Source organism: Eulemur rufifrons, chromosome 2 (assembly GCF_041146395.1).
Source record: "Eulemur rufifrons isolate Redbay chromosome 2, OSU_ERuf_1, whole genome shotgun sequence".
In the NCBI taxonomy this organism is placed as follows: domain Eukaryota; kingdom Metazoa; phylum Chordata; class Mammalia; order Primates; family Lemuridae; genus Eulemur; species Eulemur rufifrons.
In genome coordinates this window covers 73,150,064-73,176,267 of record NC_090984.1, presented here as the reverse complement: position 1 = coordinate 73,176,267, position 26,204 = coordinate 73,150,064, and the positions used below count along the sequence as shown (strand labels likewise).

Here is a 26,204-nt window from a genome sequence, read left to right as displayed (position 1 = left end):
CCAGTTACTATGTCTATGAAATATTAAACAAATAAACAAATAAAAACTATTACTGGGTCTACCTAGGATCAGTTTGACTGGATTGGATTTACAGAACATATGAATCTAATGAATTACTGCTGTTTTTTACATAATATCAATTAATCCCTTACACTGAAAATTTTACGTATTAACTTTTATTTATTTTTGTTTGTTTATTTATTTATTTATTTATTTTTGAGATAGAGTCTCACTCTGTTGCCCGGGCTAGATGCCGTGGCGTCAGCTTAGCTCACAGCAACCTCAAACTTCTGGGCTCAAGCAATCCTACTGCCTCAGCCTCTCGAGTAGCTGGGACTACAGGCATGTGCCACCTATGCCTGGCTAATTTTTTCTATATATTTTTAGTTGTCCAGTTAATTGCTTTCTATTTTTTTAGTAGAAATGGGGTCTTGCTCTTGCTCAGATTGGTCTCGAACTCCTGAGCTCAAACGATCCACCTGCCTCAGCCTCCCAGAGTGCTAGGATTACAGGCGTGAGCCACCGCGCCCGGCCCGTATTAACTTTTAATTGGTTTTAGTCAATGCGTTAACATGGAGAGAACCAAATACAAAGTAATTTTAATTATGTGATTTGTATCACTAATGATTGAGTTAAAGACCAATGAGGAAAAAATTCTAGCACTTTATTCATTTTCCAGTTTAACGAGAATTACTTAGTCTGAGAGAAAACTTTTATTTTTGTATTTCCATATTTCTGCTTTCACAAAATTGAAGAAATAAAATTTTAAAGTCTGATGCAGAGACTTGTGTATTTATGTGTGCACACACATATCCTATTATTTTTACTTGTAAAAATCTTAATGTTTTAAGAAATGTGGTTAGAGATCCGCCTTTATAGTTACTTTAGAAGATTTTTTAGGTTTGGTTATATTTTTCTGAAAAACAGTGAATGCTAGACTGAAACTGATATTAATGATTGTTTTTAAAAAGCATGCTAATTTGTCCAGTATTGGAAATTTGAATTATTGAAGTAGTTTTCTATATCTTTTAAATTTCTATTTGTTTGGTAGCCAACTATGATATTGTGAATATAATAATTTAGCAGCGTTTCTCCACTTTCTTATTGTCGTTAGCTGGGCAGATGCTCAAACACAAATCCAAAACATCGCTGCATCTTTTGACCAGGAGGCAGCTGCTATTCTTATGGCCCGGCTGGCAATATATAGAGCAGAAACAGAGGAGGGGCCAGATGTGCTTAGGTGGCTGGACAGACAGCTCATTCGACTGGTAAGAAGTAAACAATGTGCTTTGCTAAATCTGTGTTTTCATTTGTGTTAAAGGTTTGTTGTAGATCATCTCCTTCAAAGTTACTTAACAGTGTACCTGAAATACTCTATGAGGGACCCCTATTCACAATTACTGAGATAGTAGCACAGTAGTGAATAGTATAATAGAATTCAGTGAGCTCTTCCAGTAAACTAGATTGCCTTTTTTCCTTAAAATAGAAGAGTGACAATTATAGAACCTACTATTTTTCTATTCTTATTGGCTGGTTGAGGTTAGTTCCAAATTTAATTCTGAATTACTACAACAGTTTTTATTGGTTTTTTCCATAATTCTTTCTTCATTGTTATGGTTTTAGTTTTATGCTTTCATTTTAATGGAAGTATTATAATGTGCATCTTTTAAAAGAAAGAAATTGGGGTATTAAAATTACCCATATTAACATGGAAAAATGTAAACAAGTCTTGATTATTTGGTTCTAGATTATTAAAGTATGTGCTAATAAAGTTATTGGTAATGTCAATTTACTTGGGTTTTAACATGCCAGGACCTCATTACTTTACTTATATTATGACCTAGAGCACTTTAGTAAAAGTTAGCCATTTTTGTAGCATCATCCAGAACTTTCATTTAATCTCCAAGTTTTTTTTTACATCAGCACTTCTGTGAAGAAAGCATCATTATGATATTAACATACTTTTTTTTTTTTTTTTTTTTGAGACAGAGTCTCTGTTGCCCAGGCTAGAGTGCCGTGGCATCAGCCAGCTCACAGCAACCTCAAACTCCTGGGCTTAAGTGATCCTCCTGCCTCAGTCTCCCAAGTAGCTGGGACCACAGGTGCTCGCCACCACACTCGGCTAATTTTTTCCTTTTTTTACTAGAGATGAGGTCTCGCTCTTGCTCAGGCTGGTCTTGAACTCCTGACCTCAAGCAATCCTCCTGCCTTGGCCTCCCAAAGTGCTAGGATTATAGGCGTGGGCCACCGTGCCCAGCCTTAGCGTGTCTTTTTTAATGAGAGATTAAGCCTCTCATGGGATCCACCATTGATGGGACACCATCAGTATAAATGCCAACTCAGTTCTTTCAAGATGCATCTTTTATTTCCAGATAGGAAGATAAAGCATAAATATATTTTGACCTTGGCTTGTTTAGGGCAGCAGAAAAATTTCTCTTTGGAGCAGAAAAGTTTTCCTGAATTTCATTATTATTTAGAAATCTGACATGACATTGATGAAACCTATTAACTGATCAACATGTAGAGACACTGTTATTTTTCAGCTCATTACACAAACTCTTCAATATCATGTGACATGTCATCAATGCTTTGACATATTGTACTGTTTTAAAATGGAACCTTTTCAGTTTCTCAGACTGCATCTTATCCTAGCATTTTACTTATTGTAATTTTACATGTTGGCATTATTAGGTTCTCACCCACTGTGTGACTTTTCTTTTTTTTCTGGGTAATAAGTTGTGCTCTGCAAAACCTTACTTTCTGAGCCTTTTCACTGAATGTGACTTTGTCTTAACAAATGCTTAGCTATTTGAAGTAATCAGCACCTTAATATGTCAGATGACTGTGATTTGTATTAAAGTGCTTTTTCCATTTTGCTGGAGCTATTGGTACATTTGTAGATTGTCACATATGACACAAAATTGAATAGTACAACTTGGATTACTAGCCCAAGTAAAACCCACTGATAAGTACCTTTCATTGTAAAGATGGACTTTTTCTTTTTTCTTTTTTTTTTTATTTCATCTTGTTATGGGGGATACAGAATTGCAGGTTACATACGTTGCTCCTGTACCGCCTTTCCCCCCAAGTCAGAGCTCCAGGCGTGTCTGTTCCCCAGGTCGTGCGCATTGCACCCATCATGAGGTATATATCCCTCCCTTCCCCACCCCCCCTTCCCGAGTCAGCACCTTCAAGTGTTACCACTCCCCAAACGGTGCGCAATGCACTCATTGTGTAGGCATACCCCCATCCCCTCCCCCACCCCCCACCTCAGTCTGATATCCAATTGGTGTCGTTCCCAGATTTGTATTTAGGTGATGATCAGGGAAACCAATTTTCTGGTAAGTACATGTGATGCTTGTTTTTCCATTCTTGGGATGCTTCACTTAATATAATGGGTTCCAACTCTCTCCAGGAGAACCACAGAGATGTCGTATCTTCATCATTCCTTATAGCTGAGTAATATTCCATGGTGTACACATACCACAGCTTACTAATCCAATCATGTATTGATGGGCATTTGGGTTGTTTCCACATCTTTGCTATTGTGAATTGTGCTGCTGGAATTAGCCTTTTGAACATCTTCAGTTACCCAACTATAAAAGTCAACAATCTTTTTGTTACCCTCATTAATCATAACATCAGATTTACCTAATGCTTTATTTTAGCAGAATTTTAGACACAGTTTAAAATATATATGTTTAATATGGTATAATGCGATTGATAGTTCTGAATAATACCTGACATACTACCTTTTTTACAGAACCTTTTCACTATATTTGATATTCCAGATCTTTTAAAGTGTACTTGATATTTAAGATTAGCATTGTCCAGAGGAACTTTCTGCCACAATGGAAATGCTTTATAATTTGTGCTGTCCATTAGAGAACTACTATCCACATGTGGCTATTCAGCAATTGAAATAACACTAGTGTAATTGAGGAACTAGATTTTTATTTTTATTCAGTTTTAATTAATTTAAAATCTGACATGTAGCTAGTTGCTATCATATACAGTGAAGATTATTGTCTTAATCTGTAAGTTTCATTAGTGAAGTATTATTAGGAGTCATTGAAGATAGCAACACTCTTATTCCGAGATCCAAGGTCTATTTTCTGAGGATTGGCTACACAACTGTAGCTTTTTTGTCCTCGGTTAATTGTGATTTTGAAATAGTTTTTTCCTAGAAGCTAAAAATGCTATCAAACCAGTTGTATGTTTTTATGAGCTGTATAGTGCACAGATAAATACATAAATGATACAATTGAACATTCTAGGCAAAGTCCTGTACTACATGTAGCAATAAACCTTTCGTTACTTTTTGTTTATTATTTTGCTTATTTTTGCCCATGATTCATATGCAACTACTATGATAAACATTGCCTCACCAAAAGCCCTGACTTAAGCATTATATTAATACAAGGTATCCATGTAAGAAAAACATTTGTAACCCCCTTGATGTTTTGAAAAAGAAAAATTGCCAGAAAATAGACCAGTTTCATAAATACTATAAAAACTTTTAAGAGCAGAGACTTTGCTCAAGTACAAGGAGAGGAAGCTATCAGTTTATTGAGTGCTTAGTAAGTACTAGTCATTGGGCTACGTGGTTTCTCATGTAGATAATCTCACTTAATTCTCCAGTTTTTTGTCACATTATCACAGAAGGCTTATTTCTCTGTTGTCAGTGTAGGTGTCTCCTTTACTTTATTTCCTAATTTCTGCCTTTTTGTTTCTTCATTTACCAGATTGCCTCTTGGTCTCTCTGATCCTTCTTTTTGGTATTGTTTCTGGTGTACCAAATTTTATACCAGCAACTTGTTTTTGTAGCCTCTGTGGTATTTTGATAGCACATCTTTCTGTCAGTTGGCTTCTTTTTTAGGTAGAGTCTTAAGGGGCACATGTTGAGCTTTTTTGGTCATTGTCTAAGAGCTTTTTTTTTTTTTTTTGCCATCAGAGACACTTAGTGAAAAAAAAATTCTAAACATTTTTCAGTGAGTGTTATTGCACTGGGTCAGTGTATTGTGTGTGAAATTCAGATATTTTTCTTTGGTTTTAATCAGTCTCTTGGTAAGTCTGTAAGTAATATAATTTTATGCTATATCAAGTATCTGCCTCCTAAACAGTAGTAACTTTCTGTCAACAGAATGTATACAGGCAACAGTGTTAGCTCTTATTCCAGGAAATATATTGCTAACATATTTTATTTTGTTTAGTGTCAGAAATTTGGAGAGTATCACAAAGATGATCCAAGTTCCTTCAGATTTTCAGAAACTTTCTCCCTTTATCCACAGGTAAGTAGATAAAAAAGGTCCATATTGTTTTCTTCTGTTGTCAATAGCATTGGGTCAAATTTTTCCTGTTGTCTTTTATTGCTTACCTTACAAAACCTAAATTATTGGGTTATTCTTTTGGTTAGGCAAGTTTTGGGATAGCTAAGAAATTAATATTGTGCTGTGGTAGTTGGTGAGAAGTATACAGTATTTTTGGCCTTACAAATAGTCATTTATGGCCGGGCGTGGTGGCTCACGCCTGTAATCCTAGCACTCTGGGAGGCCGAGGCGGGTGGATCGCTCGAGGTCAGGAGTTCGAGACCAGCCTGAGCAAAAGCGAGACCCCGTCTCTACTAAAAATAGAAATTATATGGACAACTAAAATATATATACACAAAAAAAATTAGCCGGGCATGGTGGCGCATGCCTGTAGTCCCAGCTACTCGGGAGGCTGAGGCAGTAGGATCGCTTAAGCCCAGGAGTTTGAGGTTGCTGTGAGCTAGGCTGAAGCAACGGCACTCACTCTAGCCCGGGCAACAGAGTGAGACTCTGTCTCAAAAAAAAAAAAAAAAAAAGAAAAAAAAAAAATAGTCATTTATTTGTGGCGAAAAGAGATTTACATTAGAACCCTATGGAGGGTAGAATTAGGTGTAAGGCTGATTAGCTTTCCTCTGATATAAGGGAATCTGATTACAGTGGCATCAAAAGAATTTCTTCTGAGGTAATTTTACCAATTACCTAGTCTTGCAGCATGGTATCATCACCTGAGAACAATTTTATGAGGCCATACCAGGTAAATAGAAAAGAAACTAATTTGATTTATCTTACAGAATATTTTTCACCTGGAGGAGTGGAATCTATCCCTCTTTCTCTTGATTTGGTAGATATTTTTAAAAGTCTGTATGTTTAGAGTGCTATGTGCAAGGAAGATAAAGATGACTGACTTGGATCCCACTTACAAGGAGCTTTCTCAGTCTGAAGCGTGAGACCTGAAATACACATGAACAGCACAGAACAGAAAGTGAGAAATGCTATGAGAGATATATAAAATTTAAAGGAAAATTAAAGGAATCTTTCCAAATGGATGGTTTGATGCATCTTTTAGAGGAGATGGTATTTTAGCTCAGCTTGGAAGGATGATTAATATTGAGATAAGGAAATTCAAATTTTTGGCCATGAAAAGTTTGTCTAAAGCTTCATCTTTCTTTTCAGAGCTACTCTGTTTCTTTGAAGATACTTTACTGATTTGTGATCTAGAAGCTTCATGCTTATAGAGGGAGGCTGCCCTAAAACCTCTTGGTGAGGTTTTGGAGAACCCAGAAAAGGCGGGGTCTGCTTGTCTTAAGGCAGCCAAAATCCTTTCTGTTTTGGGAATTCTCAGGCCTCATTTTCATAGCAGAAACTAGTAGGTAAAGAAATGAGGGCATTAGGCCGGGCGCGGTGGCTCACGCCTGTAATCCTAGCACTCTGGGAGGCCGAGGCGGGAGGATCGCTCAAGGTCAGGAGTTCGAGACCAGCCTGAGCAAGAGCGAGACCCCGTCTCTATTTATAAAAAAAAAAAAGAAATGAGGGCATTAGCCTAAGTATCTGACTAAATTCTTCACACTTACCTTCCTTTTTCTTTTTTTCCTACTGCAACTCTTCTCACTAGGCTTACAGATCTTCAGAGAGATCTGGGCATTTCATCTTTTCCCCTTTGCTGGAAATAGGAAGCAGAGGACCTGGAAATACCTTGTTTCTTGGGTTTTCAAAGCCTAATGATCTTCTAAAAGGGGACATAGACTAAATTTAAGGGAAGTCTTCATTCCCTAAATATTTACCTAAAAATTTACCAGTTAGACATTCCTGTGAGTAAACAGGAATGACTGAAGTGGTAAGGGGTAAGAGAGTTTGTCAATGAATTAGGGATCACTGAAAAAAGAAAAGGATAGAGAATTTCAGTGAGTGGCCTGTGTTGGGAGAGAACTGTTGAGTGAGTCCCAGGCAAGAGCAATATGTAGGCATATTGGGACTTGAGGGCTGAAAGAATTTAAGATAAGTGACTAAAGGTAAATGGAAGTACTTTGAGGTAATCCTATTTATTGATTGTGTCAAAAGACCCAATGTAGCTATGGTCTAACTGTCCCCCCCTGTGATCTCTTTAATGTGAGAAGTAGATGAAGGGGGAGAAAGTGAAAGGAGAAAGAAGTAGTGAAACAAAGTCTGGGGAATGTTTCTTAGGGATAGATAAAACTTTAAATATTAAGAAATTATGTGGGTGTACTTTTTTGTAAACCAGTGTAGACCCTTCTCAGTGCAATTTTTTGAAAGCTATACAAAAACTGTTAATCTGTCTTTTTGTTCTTTTAGAATCTTTTGGTGGTGGTAATGAGTAATAATAAAAAAGCCCAGAGATGTTGTCAGAGGGATGAGGAATAAAAACAAAGAATGGTGATAATGCACTGCCTGGCATAGCCTCTGAATAATTTAGATTTGAGCAAGGGGTTTTTGTCCCTATTTTTTTCCTTTTGAGTCGCTTCTCTTACTTTAATTGTTTTTATTATTATAGAATTTTTTAGCAGCTGATAAATATTATGAATAAGATTGCTGTCTGCGAAATACAATTTAGAATGTTCTTACTATAACTTGTTTTATTGCGTTAATAGTTATGTGCTTTTAACATTAAACTCCTGTCACAATATTAAAATCAGTAAAAACTATCTCACGTTTTATCTTGTAGTTTATGTTTCATTTAAGAAGATCTTCTTTCTTGCAAGTTTTTAACAATAGTCCTGATGAGAGTTCATATTATCGTCACCATTTTATGCGTCAAGATCTGACCCAGTCTCTAATCATGATTCAGCCTATTCTGTATGCATATTCTTTTAGTGGACCTCCAGAGGTAAGATAGCCAGGAAAAAAAAAATTTGTCTGTTACTGCTATCTGTGGCCTTAAAAAAGTGAAAGCAGCTAAGGGCCGGGCACAGTGGCTCATACTTTTAATCCTAGCACTTTGAGAGGCCGAGGTGGGAGGATCACTTGAGACCAGGAGTGCAAGACCAGCCTGAGCAACATAAGGAAACCCCATCTCTACAAAAGATAAAATAGCGTTAGTGGTATAATGGTGAGCATAGCTGCCTTCCAAAAAATAAAATAATTAGCTGGATGTGGTGGTGCACGTCTTTAGTCCCAGCTACTTGGGAGGCTGAGGCAGGAGAATTGCTTGAGCCCAGGAATTTGAGGTTGCAGTGAGCTGTGATGATGTTTCTGCGTTCTAGCCCAGGCAACATAACCTGTCTAAGAAAAAAAAAAAGAAAGCAATTAAGTTTTTTTTGAAATATAGTTATTAAATATAGGAATTTAATTAAAAGGTATTCATGTGTTAACTTAAAATCTTTATGAGTGCTTACTATGTGCTATATATCATGCTAGGCTATATTAGGAAATTGTTTAAAGAATATGTAAAAATGTGACTTGTAGATTATTTTGTCTAGGCATTTGGTTGATCAGATCCTCTAGGACTTATGATTATTCTTTATGTCTTTAGCAATGTCCAGAAGTGATTAGGACTCTGTAGCCTATAGCTTATTCCAGAGTTTGGTGTCTGACAGTTATGACATTCTGTCTAAACAAAGTCTCTTATTTCAATATAACCTGATTTTCCTTTGGTCTTTTGAGAACATAAAATATAGTTGATTATAAAGACATATACTTAGAAGACTGATAAGACATCCATTAACCTTAGAAGGTTGTCCCAATTGTTTTAACCTATTATCAAATGAACAGTTTTTATATTCTGTAGGTAAAATTGTCTGTTTTACATACTTAAAGTATGTAGTGACTATATTTGAATATAATACTTTAGAAAGGGTCAGTATAAAGAGAATATTTATCATATCTATTTTTTTTTTTTTTGGTGAGACAGAGTCTCGCTTTGTTGCCTGGGCTAGAGTGAGTGCTGTGGCGTCAGCCTAGCTCACAGCAACTCCTGGGCTTAAGCGATCCTACTGCCTCAGCCTCCCGAGTAGCTGGGACTACAGGCATGTGCCACCATGCCCGGCTAATTTTTTTGTATAGATATTTTTAGTTGGCCAGCTAATTTCTTTCTATTTTTAGTAGAGATGGGGTCTCGCTCTTGCTCAGGCTGGTCTCCAACTGCTGACCTTGAGCGATCCACCCGCCTCGGCCTCCCAGAGTGCTAGGATTATAGGCATGAGCCACCGCGCCCGGCCTTATCATATCCATTGGCTGATGATCCCTCATGTTGCCATTATTCACTGTTTTGTAAAAATAGTGGGTAAAATATTTTATTTTGTTACTACAATTTTTTTAGTAATTTGCCAGATATTTCTAGAGGAAAAATATATGTATTTTTTGAGACAGGGTCTTGGTATATTATTGCTCAGGCTGATCTTGAACTTCCTGGGCTCAAGTGATTCTCTTGCCTCAGCCTTTCAAGTAGCTGGGACTACAGGGTCGAGCCACCGTGCCTGGCTGAAAAAAATATTTTTAATATGTTGGTCTAGCTATATATTTTGGCTTTGTAGTTCTTTGAATCAGGAAAGTATGTTTCAGTAAAAACTTTTTCTTATTTTGGTATAATATATGTAAATTATAGATTTCTGGAAAGTGTAGAATAGTGTTTTTTTTTTAAGGCAAGCACAAAAATGAGGTTTATTGAGGAGAGAAGGATAGGATTATAGGGCAAGAGCAAGGTATAGGTTTACAGAGCATGGTACATACGCCACAAATGATGAGCGGACCCACTGTCGCAGCAGAGGGAGCAAAAGAAAGGATACAAAAAGGTAGAATAGTGTTTAGAAGAAAATTGGAATCCCACTATCCCTGGTGGCTGCTCGTATTAAATTTCAACCTTTCTGTTTAATCCATGAATCCCATTAGTTTCGTTTTCTTAAGGCTTTGGTTTTGGAGTCGTCTTCTTTCTCCTGCATCATCACTTTCTGTCCATATGGATCGTTCTCATTAACACAGAAACAGCACTCATATTAAAAAAGAAAATCGACAAACAGAAAAACCCACTGTGGCTCCACATTTTCTCTAATTGTCAACCCATTTCTCTGCTCCTGGTTATAAACTCAAAAAAGTTATTTGTTGTTTATACTTTTTCATCTGACAGTCTCTTCTCAACTTGTATTAGTCAGGCGTTTGTCCCTAATATTATACTGAAACCACTTTTATCAAGATCACCAGTGTACTACATCTTGCCAGAGCTCTTAACAGCATTTATGTAGTGAAGACTAGGTAAAACCTTTTACTCTAGGCTTCTGTGACACCTGCTATACCTGACTGGTTCCATTCCCTCACTGTTCCTTCTCAGTCTTCTTTTGCTTCTTTCTCCTTTTCAGACCTCTAAGTGTCGGCATGCTTAAGGGCTCAATCTTCTGGCCTTCCCTAACTTCCCTCTCTTTAAGAGATGTAGTCTAATCCCATAGCTTTAATTATTGTCTTTGTGTATATGGCACCAAATTTATTTATGTCACCAGTCCAGGTTACTCCCTTTCATTTCATACACAGAACTATGTTCTTGTTGCTCTGAATTTGCCCTGTCCCGAAGAGAGCATTTCACTCAGTGGTGCCATTTCCCATTTCACTCAGGTGCCATTCTTGATTTTCTCTTCACTTTACTCTGTTTTTTAATTGTTTGTTACCTCAGGTTAAAGAGATTCCTTGGAAAATTAAAATACACCATAAGAATTCATAATAGCGAGAGCTTTTAAGTAATAAAATATAAATTTAAAATTTAGAAAATACCAGCCTGAGCAAGAGCGAGACCCCATCTCTACTAAAAAATAGAAAGAAATTATATGGACAACTAAAAATATATATATAGAAAAATTAGCCGGGCATAGTGGCGCATGCCTGTAGTCCCAGCTACTCGGGAGGCTGAGGCAGGAGGATCGCTTGAGCCCAGGAGTTTGAGGTTGCTGTGAGCTAGGCTGACGCCACGGCACTCACTCTAGCCTGGGCAACAAAGTGAGACTCTGTCTCAAAAAAAAAAAAAAAAAAAAAAATTTAGAAAATAATCCTAGAAAGATCTATTTTGTATTTTTAAGTAATTTGTTTTACCTTTCCCTTATCTCTCTTTGTTTTCTTCATGTTAGCCGGTTCTTCTTGATAGCAGTAGCATTCTTGCAGATCGTATTCTTCTCATGGACACATTCTTCCAGATTTTGATTTATCATGGTGAGGTAAGATTCCATAGCATTTAAAGCTATGCATGTAAACTCTTTTTACCTAGGGAAGTTTTTTCCCCTCTATTATGTGGCTAGAGATTTATATATGATAAACTTTGATTCCCATTTTTATAAAGAATGTATAAAATGTGATTCTTCCTACTATAGGTTTTTAGGCTTCAACTGTAATTGACCCACCTGTGGTTATTTTGTTCATTTGTCCACACACGACTGGACAAATGGATTTTGCATAAAGGCAAAGTGTTGTTAAAGTAAACCCATTGACATAATACATAGACATATGACACTTGGATTTTACCTGAAAACATTAAGAGGGGAAAATCCAGCCTTTGTCAGTGGCTGGCTTTTTATTATTTTATGTAATCATTATAAGAAGTTATTTATCAAAGTGTTCCACATGATCTTTTTATTTTATTTTATTAAAAAAATTTTTTTTTCTTTCTTATATCTTTTTTTTTTTTAACCCCAGTTGATCAGGATGACACATGATCTTAAAAACTCATTTAAAGCATAAGTGAGTTAAAATTCATAACTTAATTAGAATGATAAATGATTAAAAAGAACACAATATTTGAGTGGACATTAAGCTTTAATCCAGGTATTTAGCAGAACTATATTCATTTCTGCATTTATTCACTCAGCCAGTATTTAAGTGCTGCTTCTGTAAAAAGCACTGTACTCTGGACGCTCTGGAAGATACAGAGATTATTTTTTTCATAGACCTGCTCTCGAGTTTATAGTCTGATATTTTAGTAACTTATGCAGATTTATTTTTCCAGTTGCTTTACTTGTAAATGATTTTACATTTGCACTGTAAAAGTAAAGGCATTACTCAAAATACCTTTTTAAGTAATAACTATCCAGAACTTTAGAGATTTGATTATTATTTTTTGATTATTTTTAATTCATACCAGTTTGTAATGCCCTTTATTTGTTAAGAATAATACCTGTAATACTGACAGAGCTTGATTTTTTTGTTTTTTGTTTTTATAGTAATTTTTGCTTTTTCAAACAGCTTGTTAATGTGCTTAAAGGAGAAATCAGAAGTACAGTGTATACATAGCTATATGGAGAGGTATATAGCTATAAAGAATATACATTGACTGATTCAGCTAACTTAGAAACCAAACCAGGTTTAGATTTTTGAATGATTTAATTACATGGTTTTTAGAGCCATTTACCCTAATAAAAGAATTGATTCACTAGGTCTTCTACAGGTATATTATCTTTCTAATGTTATTGCTGCTATTATTAAAGTTTTTATGTTTATATGTCTTTCCAGAATATAAGTCCATTGGTACAGACTTCATTATAGTAAGTCATTAATTTTGAAGTCTCTGGGAAATCTTCTGTAACAAAATTCCTCCTCATATACCATAAGCTTAGGTAGATAGCTTTTAGCTAACATTAATTTGATAAGCATATTGTTTAAAAATTTTTCTGGCTTATTTAAGTATTATTTCATTTTAATTTTAAAGGAGAAGAAATATCCTAATTTTGCATCTATTTACTTCAGAATATTTTCTCTACTGAAATTAGTATTTGTAACTTATAAAGTTGAGATAATGGAATGATCTATGATTTTTTTTCTGAAGATTACCTTAAAAAATTTTTCCCTTAAGATTTTTTGATGGGCAAGAAATTTAAAACAATTTCTTTTGTTGTTTCAAAATTAGACCATAGCGCAGTGGCGGAAGTCAGGATATCAGGATATGCCAGAATATGAAAATTTCCGCCACCTTCTGCAAGCCCCAGTGGATGATGCACAGGAGATTCTTCACTCCAGATTTCCAATGCCAAGATACATTGACACTGAACACGGGGGCAGCCAGGTAAGTAGTGTTAGTTTGTGTGTTTGTTTGTTGATAGGTTTTACAGTGAGATGTTCCTACTTGCCTTCTGACTTTAATTTGAATAGATTGCCTCATAAGCAAACAGAAAGGGAAAAAGGCAGGAGGGGAAAGTTGCTTGCTTTTTTTTTTTTGAGACAGAGTCTCGCTCTGTTGCCCAGGCTAGAGTGCTGTGGTGTCAGCCTAGCTCACAGCAACCTCGAATTCCTGGGCTCAAGTGATCCTCCTGCCTCAGCCTCTGAGTAGCTGGGACTACAGGTGCACGCCACCACGTCTGGCTGTTTTTTTTTTCTATTTTTAGTAGAGACAGGGTCTCACTCTTGCTCGGGCTGATCTCGAACTCTTGACCTTAAGCAATCTTCCTGCCTCTGCCTCCCAGAGTGCTAGGGTTACAGGCATGAGCCACTGCACCTGGCCTTGCTTGCTTAACGCATTAGCTTTGAGAGCAAAGCAATAAGATTATTGACCAGTTGCTTAAAGCTGGCAGTTTCCTTCACCTTCTGCCTCTAGCTCAGCTCTCTTAACAGGGCCAGGGTGGCATTGTGGTGGTATGCAAGCTGTGAACAGCACAGAAAATAAAGTTTCTTAAAGCTATTTACTGATAAAGTCTATGAATATGAAGTTGGTGATAACTCTTACATTTTCCTCATGTCATTCCAGTTTTCTAGAAAATATTTTATTATTATTATTCCTTTGTTTATTTATTTTTAAGAGAGTTTCACTCTGTCACCCAGGCTGGGCTGCAACGGCACTATCATAGCTCACTATAACCTTGAACTCCTGGGCTCAAGTGATCCTTCTGGCTTAGCTTCCTGCATAGCTAAGACTACAGGTGCTTGCCACCATGCCCAGCTAATTTTTTAAACTTTTTGTAGAAATAGGGTTTCATTATGTTGCCCCGGCTGGTCTTGAACTCCTGGGCTCAAGTGATCCTCCCGCCTCAGCCTCCCAAAATGCTGAGATTACAGATGTGAGTGAGCTACTGCACTCAGCCCCAGTTTCCTAGAAAATAAATTGTCATGTAATAAGAAAGCATTGTGGTATTATGAAAATTTTTAGGGTTATGAGGTTAAAATGTGATATATGTATATAGACATGCAGGTACTGTGAGCCGTTCAAAAGGCTAAGTTAGGTTCCCTTAATGTACACTCATAAGATACTTATTTCTCCCTTGTAATTCTTGTCAGTTATAGTACATTAATTATAAGTTGTTATAAGTTTGTTTCACTTGCTCCTTGAGGGCAGGGACCATGCTTTATATTCCCTAGTTCCTAGCACAGTATTATAAAATAGGTAGCAAATATCAGTAACTATTATTCAGAAATGATAGCAGTTATTAAGGTTTTAAAGTATTTATATAGGAGCCGTCATGTATTGAGAAGTTGCAGAGTACTTTATATGCTTTATCTCATTTGAGCCTCATAAGAATTCTATTGTCATCTCCATTTTACAGATAATAAAACTGAGACTTGGGTTACTTGTGGCCAGGGGAACACAGTAAATGGAGGAGGTGGGATTTGAATCCTGGTGTTCTGAATCCAGGGCCAGTGCTCTTGACTGTTATGTTAAACTAATTACTTAGAGAGTAGAAAAAGATTTGTATAATACTAAATTTTAAAAGATACGACTGCCTGTGTCCTTCCAGTATGAATTAAAAATTTGACTAGTTCTCTCATTGATGTTTCACCTTATGTATTGCCATTTTTCTCTTTTATTCTTATATATCTTATTATACTCTTATATATCTATTATATCATATATCTAATATATTATATATCTTATTATATTATTTTCTTTTTTTTTTTTTTTTGTTGAGACAGAGTCTCACTTTGTTGCCCAGGCTAGAGTGAGTGCCGTGGCGTCAGCTTAGCTCACAGCAACCTCAGACTCCTTGGCTTAAGCGATCCTACTGCCTCAGCCTCCCGAGTAGCTGGGACTACAGGCATGCGCCACTATGCCCGGCTAATTTTTTCTATATAGATTTTTAGTTGTCCATATATAATGTCTTTCTATTTTTAGTAGAGATGGGGTCTCGCTCTTGCTCAGGCAGGTCTCGAACTCCTGACCTCAAGCAATCCACCCGCCTCGGCCTCCCAGAGTGCTAGGATTACAGGCGTGAGCCACCGCGCCCGGCCTATATTATTTTCTTGATATCAGATAAGCCATAGTGGGTGGATGGGTAAAATGTTGGGTAAGTTGTCTCAACATTTTAGACCTGTGGTCTAAAAAAGTTTGAGAGTCATTGTTTAAATAAAAGAATATATAGGTGGTTTTTATTTTTATTTATATATTTATTTTTCATGGTTTTTATTTTTATCATTATTTGGGATTTCGAACTTCTGATGTTTCTGATGAAGTAGTTAGTATTTTCACACTAACCTTGTTATAATTGTTGCACATCTAATTTTTATATGCTGAGCTTTGGACTCAACAGTTTCTTTGTTTTTTTGTTTTTTTTTTTTGAGACAGAGTCTCCCTTTGTTGCCCAGGCTAGAGTGCTGTGGCGTCAGCCTAGCTCACAGCAACCTCAAACTCCTGGGCTCAGGGGATCCTACCGCCTCAGCCTCCAGAGTAGCTGGGACTACAGGCATGCACCACCATGCCCGGCTAATTTTTTCTGTATAACTCCTGACCTCAAACGATCCACCGGCCTTGGCCTCCCAGAGTGCTAGGATTACAGGCGTGAGCCACCTCGCCTGGCCAACAGTTTCTTTGTTATTATGAATATATGATTTGGAGAGAAGAGGGTGCATTTATTATTTATTTATAAAACTTTAAAATGTAGCTAATCATTTAAAAAGTTGATTTAATAAAATTAATTTTACCAACACAAATAAAATTTATTTTAGATGGTATATTTATTGAGCTTATATTGACTAAATCTAGTTTTGATGGATAATGTTATTTCTTCTTTGCTTTTAAGGCCCGTTTCCTGCTTTCAAAAGTCAACCCTTCACAGACTCATAATAATATGTATGCTTGGGGGCAGGTAAGTGTAAATAGCAGGTCCTGGAAATTATTTCCTTGTGTATTTATAGTTTGTTATTTTAGTGAAAGCTATGTTTTTTCCTATGCATTTAGCATGATTCTGTTGGAAAAGTAATGAAAAAATAAGAGTAGAAAACAGAATTAATATTTGGTGGCACCACAGAAAATAAAAAAGTGATCCTGTCAAATAGACAGAATCCCTTCATATTCCAAGTGTAGCACCATATCCTTGAAACAAAAAGCAATAAAGTATATAAGACAGGAAGTGATGATTCCAGCTTAATGCTAGGCCATGAACCACAAAAGGCCACAAGAAGCCAAGAGAGGCCAGGGATTGTAGTTGAGTGGGAAAGGAGGAAAGCCTGCAAATCATTATTGATATAGTTTATTTTGGTAGAAGTCCTACCTCTTGATATACCATATCAATATTTGTTGAGTGTTCGATATGTACAGGAATCTGTGTTGGCACTTCAAGCCACATAGTTATCATCCCTGCCTTTGAAGAGCTTGTAGTCAAGTATTGGAGATAGGATACATACCTAAGTAAAATACAAGGCAGATGTGACTTTAGAAAGATATAAAGTATTATAGGGATTTGAAGAGGAAGAGGGAAGACGTTGCACAGTGACAGCAGGTAGAGGGTATGAGATCAGGAAAAAAGGGACATTTAAATGGTTGTTTTTTTTTTTTTTTTTTTTTTTTTGTTTTTTTTTTGAGACAGAGTCTCGCTCTATTGCCCGGGCTAGAGTGAATGCCGTGGCGTCAGCCTAGCTCACAGCAACCTCAAACTCCTGGGCTCAGGGGATCCTACTGCCTCAGCCTCCCGAGTAGCTGGAACTACAGGCATGTGCCACCATGCCCAGCTAATTTTTTCTATATATATTTTTAGTTGGCCAGATAATTTCTTTCTATTTTTAGTAGAGACAGGGTCTCGCTCTTGCTCAGGCTGGTCTCGAGCTCTTGACCTTGAGTGATCCACCCGCCTCAGCCTCCCAGAGTGCTAGGATTACAGGCGTGAGCCACCGCACCTGGCCCTAAATGTTTTAAGAATGGTTATTATTTCAGTAAGTGGAAATTGCGTGAGGAAGGGAATTCTAGGTAGAAGATAGTGTGGGCTAAGGTAAGAGACTACATGTAGAGCTGAATAATAAAACATAAAACTGGAAATGTGTTGTGTGACCAGATTGTAGAGGATCTTGAATGTCAAGTTGAGGACCGAGAAGTTGAGTCTTTATTTAGTAAGTAACTGAGAGTCATTGAAGGTTTTTGGGCACAGGGCTAAATTTAAGCCTTAGATAGTACAGCCAAATCTTAAGATTAATTTGGAGCAGTTTGTAGATTGAAACTATATTAATTGAAGTAATCCAAGTGAGAGGAAATGAAGGCACGATGGTAAAAAGGAATAGATTTGGAAGATATTTCAAAAGTAGACTCAATGGGACTTGATTAGAAGTTATAAGAAAGTATATTATTCCAGGACATGACAGCTATACACAAATCTGAATTCTGATTGGATCTTGGATTAGAGGGAGAGAATAGCTGTTAAGAACATAATTGGGGGCCGGGGCGCGGTGGCTCACGCCTGTAATCCTAGCACTCTGGGAGGCCGAGGCAGGTGGATCGCTCGAGGTCAGGAGTTCGAGACCAGCCTGATCAAGAGCGAGATCCCGTCTTTACTGAAAAAATAGAAAGAAATTAGCTGGACAACTAAAAATATATATAGAAAAATTAGCTGGGCATGGTGGTGCATGCCTGTAGTCCCAGCTTCTTGGGAGGCTGAGGCAGTAGGATCGGTTGAGCCTAGGAGTTTGAGGTTGCTGTGAGCTAGGCTGACGCCATGGCACTCACTCTAGCACAGGCAACAGAGTGAGACTCTGTCTCACAAAAAAAAAAAAAAAAAAAACCCAAAACATAATTGGGATGATTGTGAAATTTGAATATAGAATATATATCAGAGAAGTAGTATAATATTATTCAATTTCTTGAGTGTAATAATGGTGTTGTGGTTATATAGGAGATTATCCTTAATCTTAGAAGATATATCCTGAAGTATTTAGGGGTGAAATGTCATAATGTCTTCAACTTGCAGAAATGATTTAACAAAAAGAAGAAAAAAAGGAAAAATATGCAAAAACATAAAGCAAATGTGGCAAAATGTCACTGAATTTAGGTATGTGGTATATGGGTGTTTATTGTATTTCTCTCTCATCTTTTCTGTAGGGTTGAATTTTTTTTTTTTTTTTTTTTTTTTTTTTTTTTTGAGACAGAGTCTCACTCTGTTGCCCAGGCTAGAGTGAGTGCCGTGGCATCAGCCTAGCTCACAGCAACCTCAAACTCCTGAGCTCAAGCGATCCTCCTGTCTCAGCCTCCCGAGTAGCTGGGACTACAGGCATGCACCACCATGCCCGGCTAATTTTTTCTATATATATTTTTAGCTGTCCATATAATTTCTTTCTATTTTTAGTAGAGATGGGGTCTCGCTCTTGCTCAGGCTGGTCTCGAACTCTGAGCTCAAACGATCCGCCCACTTCGGCCTCCCAGAGTGCTAGGATTACAGGCGTGAGCCACCACGCCCGGCCGGGTTGAATTTTTAAAAAATAAATATTTTAAGTTGAGGGGAAATAAGGTAATTTGGGATTTTAAACCTGGGTGACTAGGTAAACACATACCAGTGAGTGGGAAGGTGGAGAGAAATTGTTTCATTTTAGACATTGTCAGTTTGAGATACTATCTACACGAGCCACAATGGGATGGCCATATTGAGCAGGCTATTGGAAATTTGGGTTTGGTGGTCAGGGTAAGGAAGTGAAAGTTGATTTTAGAAAGGTGATACTTAAAGTTATCACAGTGAATGTTTGTCTGAGGAGAGAGTAGAAAGATAGAGGAGGGATGAGACAAAACCTTCAAGGAGTACAAGTGGCAGGAATATTTAATAAATAACCAGAGAGGTAGAAGAAGAATGAAAAGAATAGTGTGTTATAAAAGGTGACTTTATAGAAGGAATAAGAAGGGGGAAACAAACACCGAAATGGTGTAAACAGTTGCAGGATACAGACTGAGAAAATGTGCTCAGATTTGATGACTAAGCCAAATGACTAAGTCATTTGTGGCCTTTTGTAAGCAGTTTTAATATAGTGGTTGAGTAAGATAGATTGATAAGATATTGGTGGCAAAGAAGTGGAGTTTGTAAGTGTAAATGATTCAACTGCAAATTTAGCCTGAGGATAAATAGTAGGATAGGTTTGATTGTTACTAGGATAAGAGCACAGAACTTAATTGTAGACCAAATGTAAGGAGCCAGTATGGGGAAGACACAAAAGAATAGATGTTTAAGATCCTTAGAAGGAGACGATATGATCACAGGCACTATATGGGGGTTAAGCACTGGTAAGAAGGCAGTACATTTCTTTCTGCAAAAGCAAAAGGTGAGAAGAGGGGGAAGACAGAAAGATTTTGAGGTGGAGTGGAAGCTGTCATTAGATAATTGCCTGTTCCTTTTCAGTAATAGGAGATTATTTTAAGGGTGAGAAAGGCTGGGGTTAAGGATGAAAAATGGAAAAGATTAAAAACAGGTTTAAGGAATATAAGGAATCAACAGAGGATGAATAAAAGGCTCTTACAGCAGTGGTGAGGACGCATTTTATTTACTAAAAATTTCTAGGGCATGCTTCCATAATAAAAAACTTTGGGGATAATTTAGGACTGGAAATGGGAAAGATGGGCACATTAGTAAGAGGGTAGAATAATTTATGACAATATAACTGTGGGGTCCAGGTTGGGTAGAAAATAAATGAAATGAAGCAATAATTGCAATTAAGGCCTCTTCCCTTTGAATATAGAGGTGTCTCAAGATTTTGTCCTGATTTCTCTGTATTCGCTGTTTTTTTTTGGGTGATTGTATTCACTCTTAGGACTTCATCTCTCATCTGAAGGCTAACTTGCAAACCTCTGTCTTTTGTTTGGCTTCACATTGAGTGATGGACTTGAATTTCTTTAATTGTCTGTTGCACATCATTTGAATTTCCTATAGACATTTTATAAAGCCGAATGTCCCAACTTGACTTCTTTTTAAATACTATCTTGTTCTTCCTAATTTCCTGTTTTTACAGAAGTTCTCACTATTCTCTCAATTCCTAAGGCTCAGAACTTCAGTCATTTACAGTTTCTCCTTTCTGCCCATAATTAATCACAAATGCTTTGCCCTATTTTCCCTTTCCTTGTCCCTAACCGACGTCAGGTTCTTGTGCTTTTCACATGGACTGTTGGAATTACCTGCTAAATGGTCTTAGTGCTTCAGCTTTTTTTCTCTTATTTTGGCAGTGGCCAGAATAGTCTCCCTAATGTAGTAGTCCTGAATGTCAGGTCCGAAATCTTCCGTAACCTTTTATTGAATTACATATAAACACTTTATATTGCTATTGAGAATCCTTTCTGGTATGACCCAAATATCTTTGTTGTTGTTGTTGTTGTTGGTTTTTTTTTTTTTTTTTGAGACAGAGTCTCGCTCTGTCACCCGGGCTAGAGTGCTGTGGCGTCAGCCTCGCTCATAGCAACCTCAAACTCCTGGGCTCAAGCGATCCTCCTGCCTCAGCCTCCCGAGTAGCTGGGACTACAGGAATGCGCCACCACGCCCGGCTAATTTTTTTCTATATATTTTTAGCTGTCCAGATCATTTCTTTCTATTTTTAGTAGAGACGGGGTCTCGCTCTTGCTCAGGCTGGTCTCGAACTCCTGACCTCAAGCGATCCTGCCGCCTCAGCCTCCCAGAGTGCTGGGATTACAGGCGTGAGCCACCGCGCCTGGCCTGACCCAAATATCTTTTTCTACCTTTAGCTATTATGTAGTTCTTTTAGCCAAACTAGACTTCTCACTCTGCTTTGAATACATTGAGCATATTCCCATCTCTGTGACTTTATGTATCACCACTTGGACATTTTCTGCCCATCCCTCAAGGTTCACTTCAAAGGTCACTGACTCCATGAAACTCTTCTTAGTCTATTTTCTGTTGATTATAACAGTACCTGAAACTGAGTAACTTACAAAGAAAAGAAATTTCTTTTCTTTGTTATGGAGTTATGGAGGCTGAAAAGTCTAAGGTTGAGGGGCTGCATGTGGTGAAGGCCTTCTTACTTGTGGGGACTCTCTGCAGAGTCCTGAGGTGGTGTGTGGCATCACATGGTGAGGGGGCTGAGCATGATAGCTCAGGTGTCTCTTCCTCTTCTTACAAAGCCTCCAGTCCCGCTGCTGTGGTAATTCATTAATTCATGAATGGATCCATTCATGAGAGCAAGTCCTTTGGACCCAGTCACCTCTTAAAGGCACTGCCTTCTCAATACTGCCACATTGGGGATTAAATTTCAACATGAGTTTTGGAGGGGACAAACATTCAAACCATATCACAGTCTTCCTGTGATTGTATGACTGGATTTGTGTAGTATCACTGCCTGTCATCCCGTTTTTCCCATCCGTTTCCTATGGCACTTATTTCTCCTGTTAGATTATAAATTACTTGAGGGCAATAACTGTTACTCTCATTTTTGACTTCCCACAGTACCTTAAACATAGCATATATCAAATAGAATAGATCTGGACAGGAGAGAGCACAGATAAGAATATGGGAGTTCTGTGGAGGTGTTTAGGAATTAAGGAGGTTTTGTGATATAGATAAATAAATTGAATCCAAAGTCTAAAAGTCCTGAAGTCTAACTAGCAGGCATAGTTACAGGAGGTTTTATATCAAGGAAGGAGCTTAATCTTGGAAGTGTAGAAGGCTGGTAGTTGAGAGTGCAAGTTACTTAACTTCTCTTTGCCTTCACTTCCTTGTCTACAGAGCTTAATAATATATGTGCTTGATATGGACAGTAATAGTAAATATTAGCTGTTAGGTTTCACTGTTATCAATGGAAAAAAATTTTCCTAAAGATATTTGACACAGGAAAGAAAACCTATTTTAAACTTTGAAGTTTAATTATTACTGTGTGCAAGTAAGGGCATTAGAGGCATAAACAAAAACTTAAGGTCTTTCTTGATGCATGATTATTATGAGAAATTATGTTAATATTTTTATAATCATAATAAATTGAATCTATACTGTTTTAATCACTATGCTAAGATTTTTATGTATTCTCATTTAATTGTTTAAAAATGTCTATAAGTTGAGTACTATTAATCCTATTTTTCAGAAGAGGAAATTGAAGCTCATATAAATTCAATGTCTTACCAAGATCACATAATTAAACTGTGGCAGGGTCCAGATTTTAACTCAGATCTGTCAAGACTGCAGATGTGAATTTTTAATAATTAAGCTAATTTGATGATTGCAATTTAGGGAATTAACTTTAGCAGCCAAGCATTTTACTAAAAATTAATGAAATCTAACATCTAAGGAGTTTGTCAGAAATCCAAGTACCTAGTGATAAGTATTATCCATGAATGGCCTGAAGAGGGCACCACTGCAACACAGCTTGTGTGACAGGGTCCTGGAGGCCTCTGTTGCTGTAGTGCTTCATATACTAAATAATGTAAAGCTTGAACCGTTCTGCCTAATCCTGGATATATTTTAAATAGAAAAGAGGCCCATTTGAAAAATTGAGATCAATCAACTGCTAATTTTTGATAAAATTGAGTTGAGCATTAGTATTTATAATTTCAGATAAGAATTCTGCAGTATATAAATTAGAAAATCCATGACTAGGGGAAATAGATCGGAGGTTGGGTGACTTGAAGTGAAAAACAGTTGTAAAATGAAAAAAAAATTTGGTCTAGTTACAGGAAGTAAAAAGCAAGAGCCACCAGTGTATTATTGGTTTAGATCACATTTTTGAGACCTGTGCTTCTCTGTGTTAACTAGGAATGTAGAATAAAGAGAATTATTTCAGTGTTATAATAGGTTTTTCAAAAGAAGGAATAATAAAAATGGCTAAAACATATTGTGTGCCTGGTATTGTTCTACTTGCTTTATACAATTTAACTCATTTAATCATTGCAACAACTGTGTAAGATAGATCTTGTTATTTCTCTTATTTTACAGATGAGGAAACTAAGACACAGGTTAAGTGACTTCCTTCTTCAAAGTCATATGAGGGCTAGGCTCAGTGGCTCACATCTGTAATCCCAGTGCTTTGAGAGGCCAAGGTGGGAGGATTACTTGATGCCAGGAGTTTGTGACCAGCTTTGGCAACATATAGAGACCCTGTTTCTACCAAAAAAAAATTTTTTTTAAAAATTAGCTGGGTATAGCAGTGTACCTGTAATCCTAGCTACTTGGGAGGCTGAAGTAGCAAGATTGCTTGAGCCCAGGATTTTGAGGCTGCCATGAGCTATGATCATGCCATTGCACTCCATCCTGGGTGATAGAGTAAGACCCTGTCTCTTAAAAAAAAAAAAAAAAAAGTCTTATGGATAATTAGTGCTTTTGCCTCCCTTCATTATCAAGTTTTTCAAGTTCTTAATAATTAACATGATAAAATTGATTTTCCTGTATTCAGGAGAGGTTATAGCATGTCTGTGGCTATGCCAGACTAGAACCATAGGAGCATATATTTGCCACTAACTTGCTGATCTCTTCTGAAAATTATTTAATTTCTGTTTTAGACTTTTTATATATTTATTAATAAATAAGAAATTGAGCATCAGAAGAAAATTTAAAATTCAGATATAAATTCTGGAAATATTTTCTCTAGCTTTAGTAAAATTTCATTGTTAATGGATTAGGTTACCAACGTCATTCTGTCAACATAATTTTTATTAAAATTGATGGTAGAAATTTCCCCTAACTCTTGTTAATTATCTAGAATAACAGAAATCAATTAAAATGACTTGAAAACTTGATAAGCATAGTTTATTTTAAAAACGATATTATGAGTTTACTTCCTTCCAGCTGGCCTTTCTGTTAAAATGCCAGGGACAAAGGGTCTGGAGGTCAGGCTGTCTTAAAGCCCCAACCCTCTAATCACATCATTGGTCTTGCTGGTGACCAGCCCCCATCCTGAGCCATCTCATCTCATAGCATAAACTCAGGTGTAGTCCCATCAGCCCATGAATGACAAAGACACTTCTATTGCTTAGGGAATTCTAGAATGTAGAGTCTCACTCCCAGAAACCAGGGACTAAGGCCAGTTAGATTATTTTTCATTCAACAGGAGCATAAGCATTATTTTACTTAAAATGATTTCCTTGTCTATTTTAAACATTTGCTTATACATTCCAAGGCTATGTTTTAATCATAGCTAATATCTTTTCTTTTCCTCTAGGAGTCTGGAGCACCTATTCTAACAGATGATGTTAGTTTACAAGTGTTTATGGATCACTTGAAGAAACTTGCTGTGTCAAGTGCTGCCTGAAGTGCTAAACATTTTAAGGACATTTAAGAAGATAAAATAATATTCCAATTTCATTTTTCTCCTTTTTCAGTTTATCTGTGGAAACCAACAGAGATCTCTCTTTAGACTTTTTTTTTTAGTATAGTTTGAGACAACATAAGGAAAAATGTTCACGTTTGTAGACTAAGCTGGAATATAATGAGAGCAATAAGAACAAATTTGTTTTGCCTGCCACAGTATTATAACTGGTTTTAGAAATTTCAGGTCTTTATAACTGAATTATGTTTAAGGGTAAAAATAAAGTCTGCCTCGTACTGCAGATATTTCACTCATTTGTACACTGCAGACAAATCCAAAGCAGCACTGAATGTCCTTGCTGACATTTTAGAAACTTCTTTCTTAATTTTAGTCAGAAAGTAAAAAAAAAAAAAAAAAAGTAATGATAAATGTGAACATTTTTGCTTATTCCATTTTTTGTGATTTTCAGCACTTATACATATACTTTTTCTCTACTTACTCTGTTAAGGCAGATTTATTTTTATGATGATTTCTTTAGGAGTTATTTGACTTTATAGTGGTAATTTTCATGAAGATAATTTAATGGTTTTTGGGTTTTTGGAAAAGTAGAGATGAAAAGTTTTTGGGGATAATGATCCCACACTGACAATAAATGTGAAATTTCTACAAAGTACCCAACTTATGTGACAAAACATTATGATAATTTTTTAAAAGGGAGAGCTAGAAAATAAATCATTTTGTCAGAGTGCATTTTAGTAAGCCTTTGCAGTAAAATGACTCTTGTAACTACTAAACCAATTTGGTTTTCACTGCATGGTTTTGTTGTTTCCCCATGTTTTTGTGAGGTAAATTTTACATTGTATCCTTCAGTATTTTAACACTACTTTGGGAGTTTACGCATTACTCTTTGTTTCTGCTTCCTTTTTGTGAAATTTATTAAGTTGTGGTTCTTTTTGAGACAGTATTATATAATGTTTGTTTAATTATGTCATGTGGTGATGCTCAGTTCTATTTTGATTTATTCATTAGTATCATTCAGTTTTATCATCTAAAGTTTACTTGTAGCAAATATGTTTACATTGCTAAAGCCAGATGTGTTTTGACAATGAAATTTATGTATCAAGTACTGCAAATAAAAGGTGGTGCTATGATATATTATTAGAAGGACAGTTTTGATGATTGTATTTGCATGAACACAATCGTATGATGGTAAAACAGAAACTTAAGCAAAAATTGTTTATATGATATATTCAATTAGTTTAAATAAATTACTTTGTTCTGTTTTATTTGAATTGGACTGTGCTAGGCCTAAATGCCAATAAAATATACTTTTCTCTGTTTTTTCTGGTTATTTTGAAATCTAGTAAAGCCTAAGAAGCCTAATGTAAAATTAGACCATTTAAAATCTAATAGTGGATTAAAAGTTACTCATTTTTAAAATAGCAGCTTTATTGAGGTATAATTTACATTACCATACATATTTTCATTGAGTTGTATAACCACCACCACAATCAGTTTTAGAGCATTTCCATCACCTTGAAAATAGTTATTCATTTTTGCCAT

The 26,204-nt window shown here is 36.5% G+C and overlaps 1 protein-coding gene across 1 annotated transcript in view; it reads left to right on the top strand.

The window, feature by feature from the left end:
* The window catches only part of SEC23A (SEC23 homolog A, COPII coat complex component), a 59,583-nt gene extending 33,629 nt beyond the window's left edge, over positions 1 to 25,954 (top strand). The window contains exons 14-20 of the mRNA XM_069464447.1: positions 1,115 to 1,268; positions 5,214 to 5,291; positions 7,990 to 8,151; positions 11,372 to 11,458; positions 13,141 to 13,296; positions 16,238 to 16,303; positions 24,555 to 25,954. Of these exons, the coding sequence (XP_069320548.1) occupies positions 1,115 to 1,268; positions 5,214 to 5,291; positions 7,990 to 8,151; positions 11,372 to 11,458; positions 13,141 to 13,296; positions 16,238 to 16,303; positions 24,555 to 24,644 (793 nt within the window). The 3' untranslated portion in view covers positions 24,645 to 25,954. The remainder of the gene's footprint in view (positions 1 to 1,114; positions 1,269 to 5,213; positions 5,292 to 7,989; positions 8,152 to 11,371; positions 11,459 to 13,140; positions 13,297 to 16,237; positions 16,304 to 24,554) is intronic.
* The last annotated feature ends 250 nt before the right edge of the window (positions 25,955 to 26,204 follow it).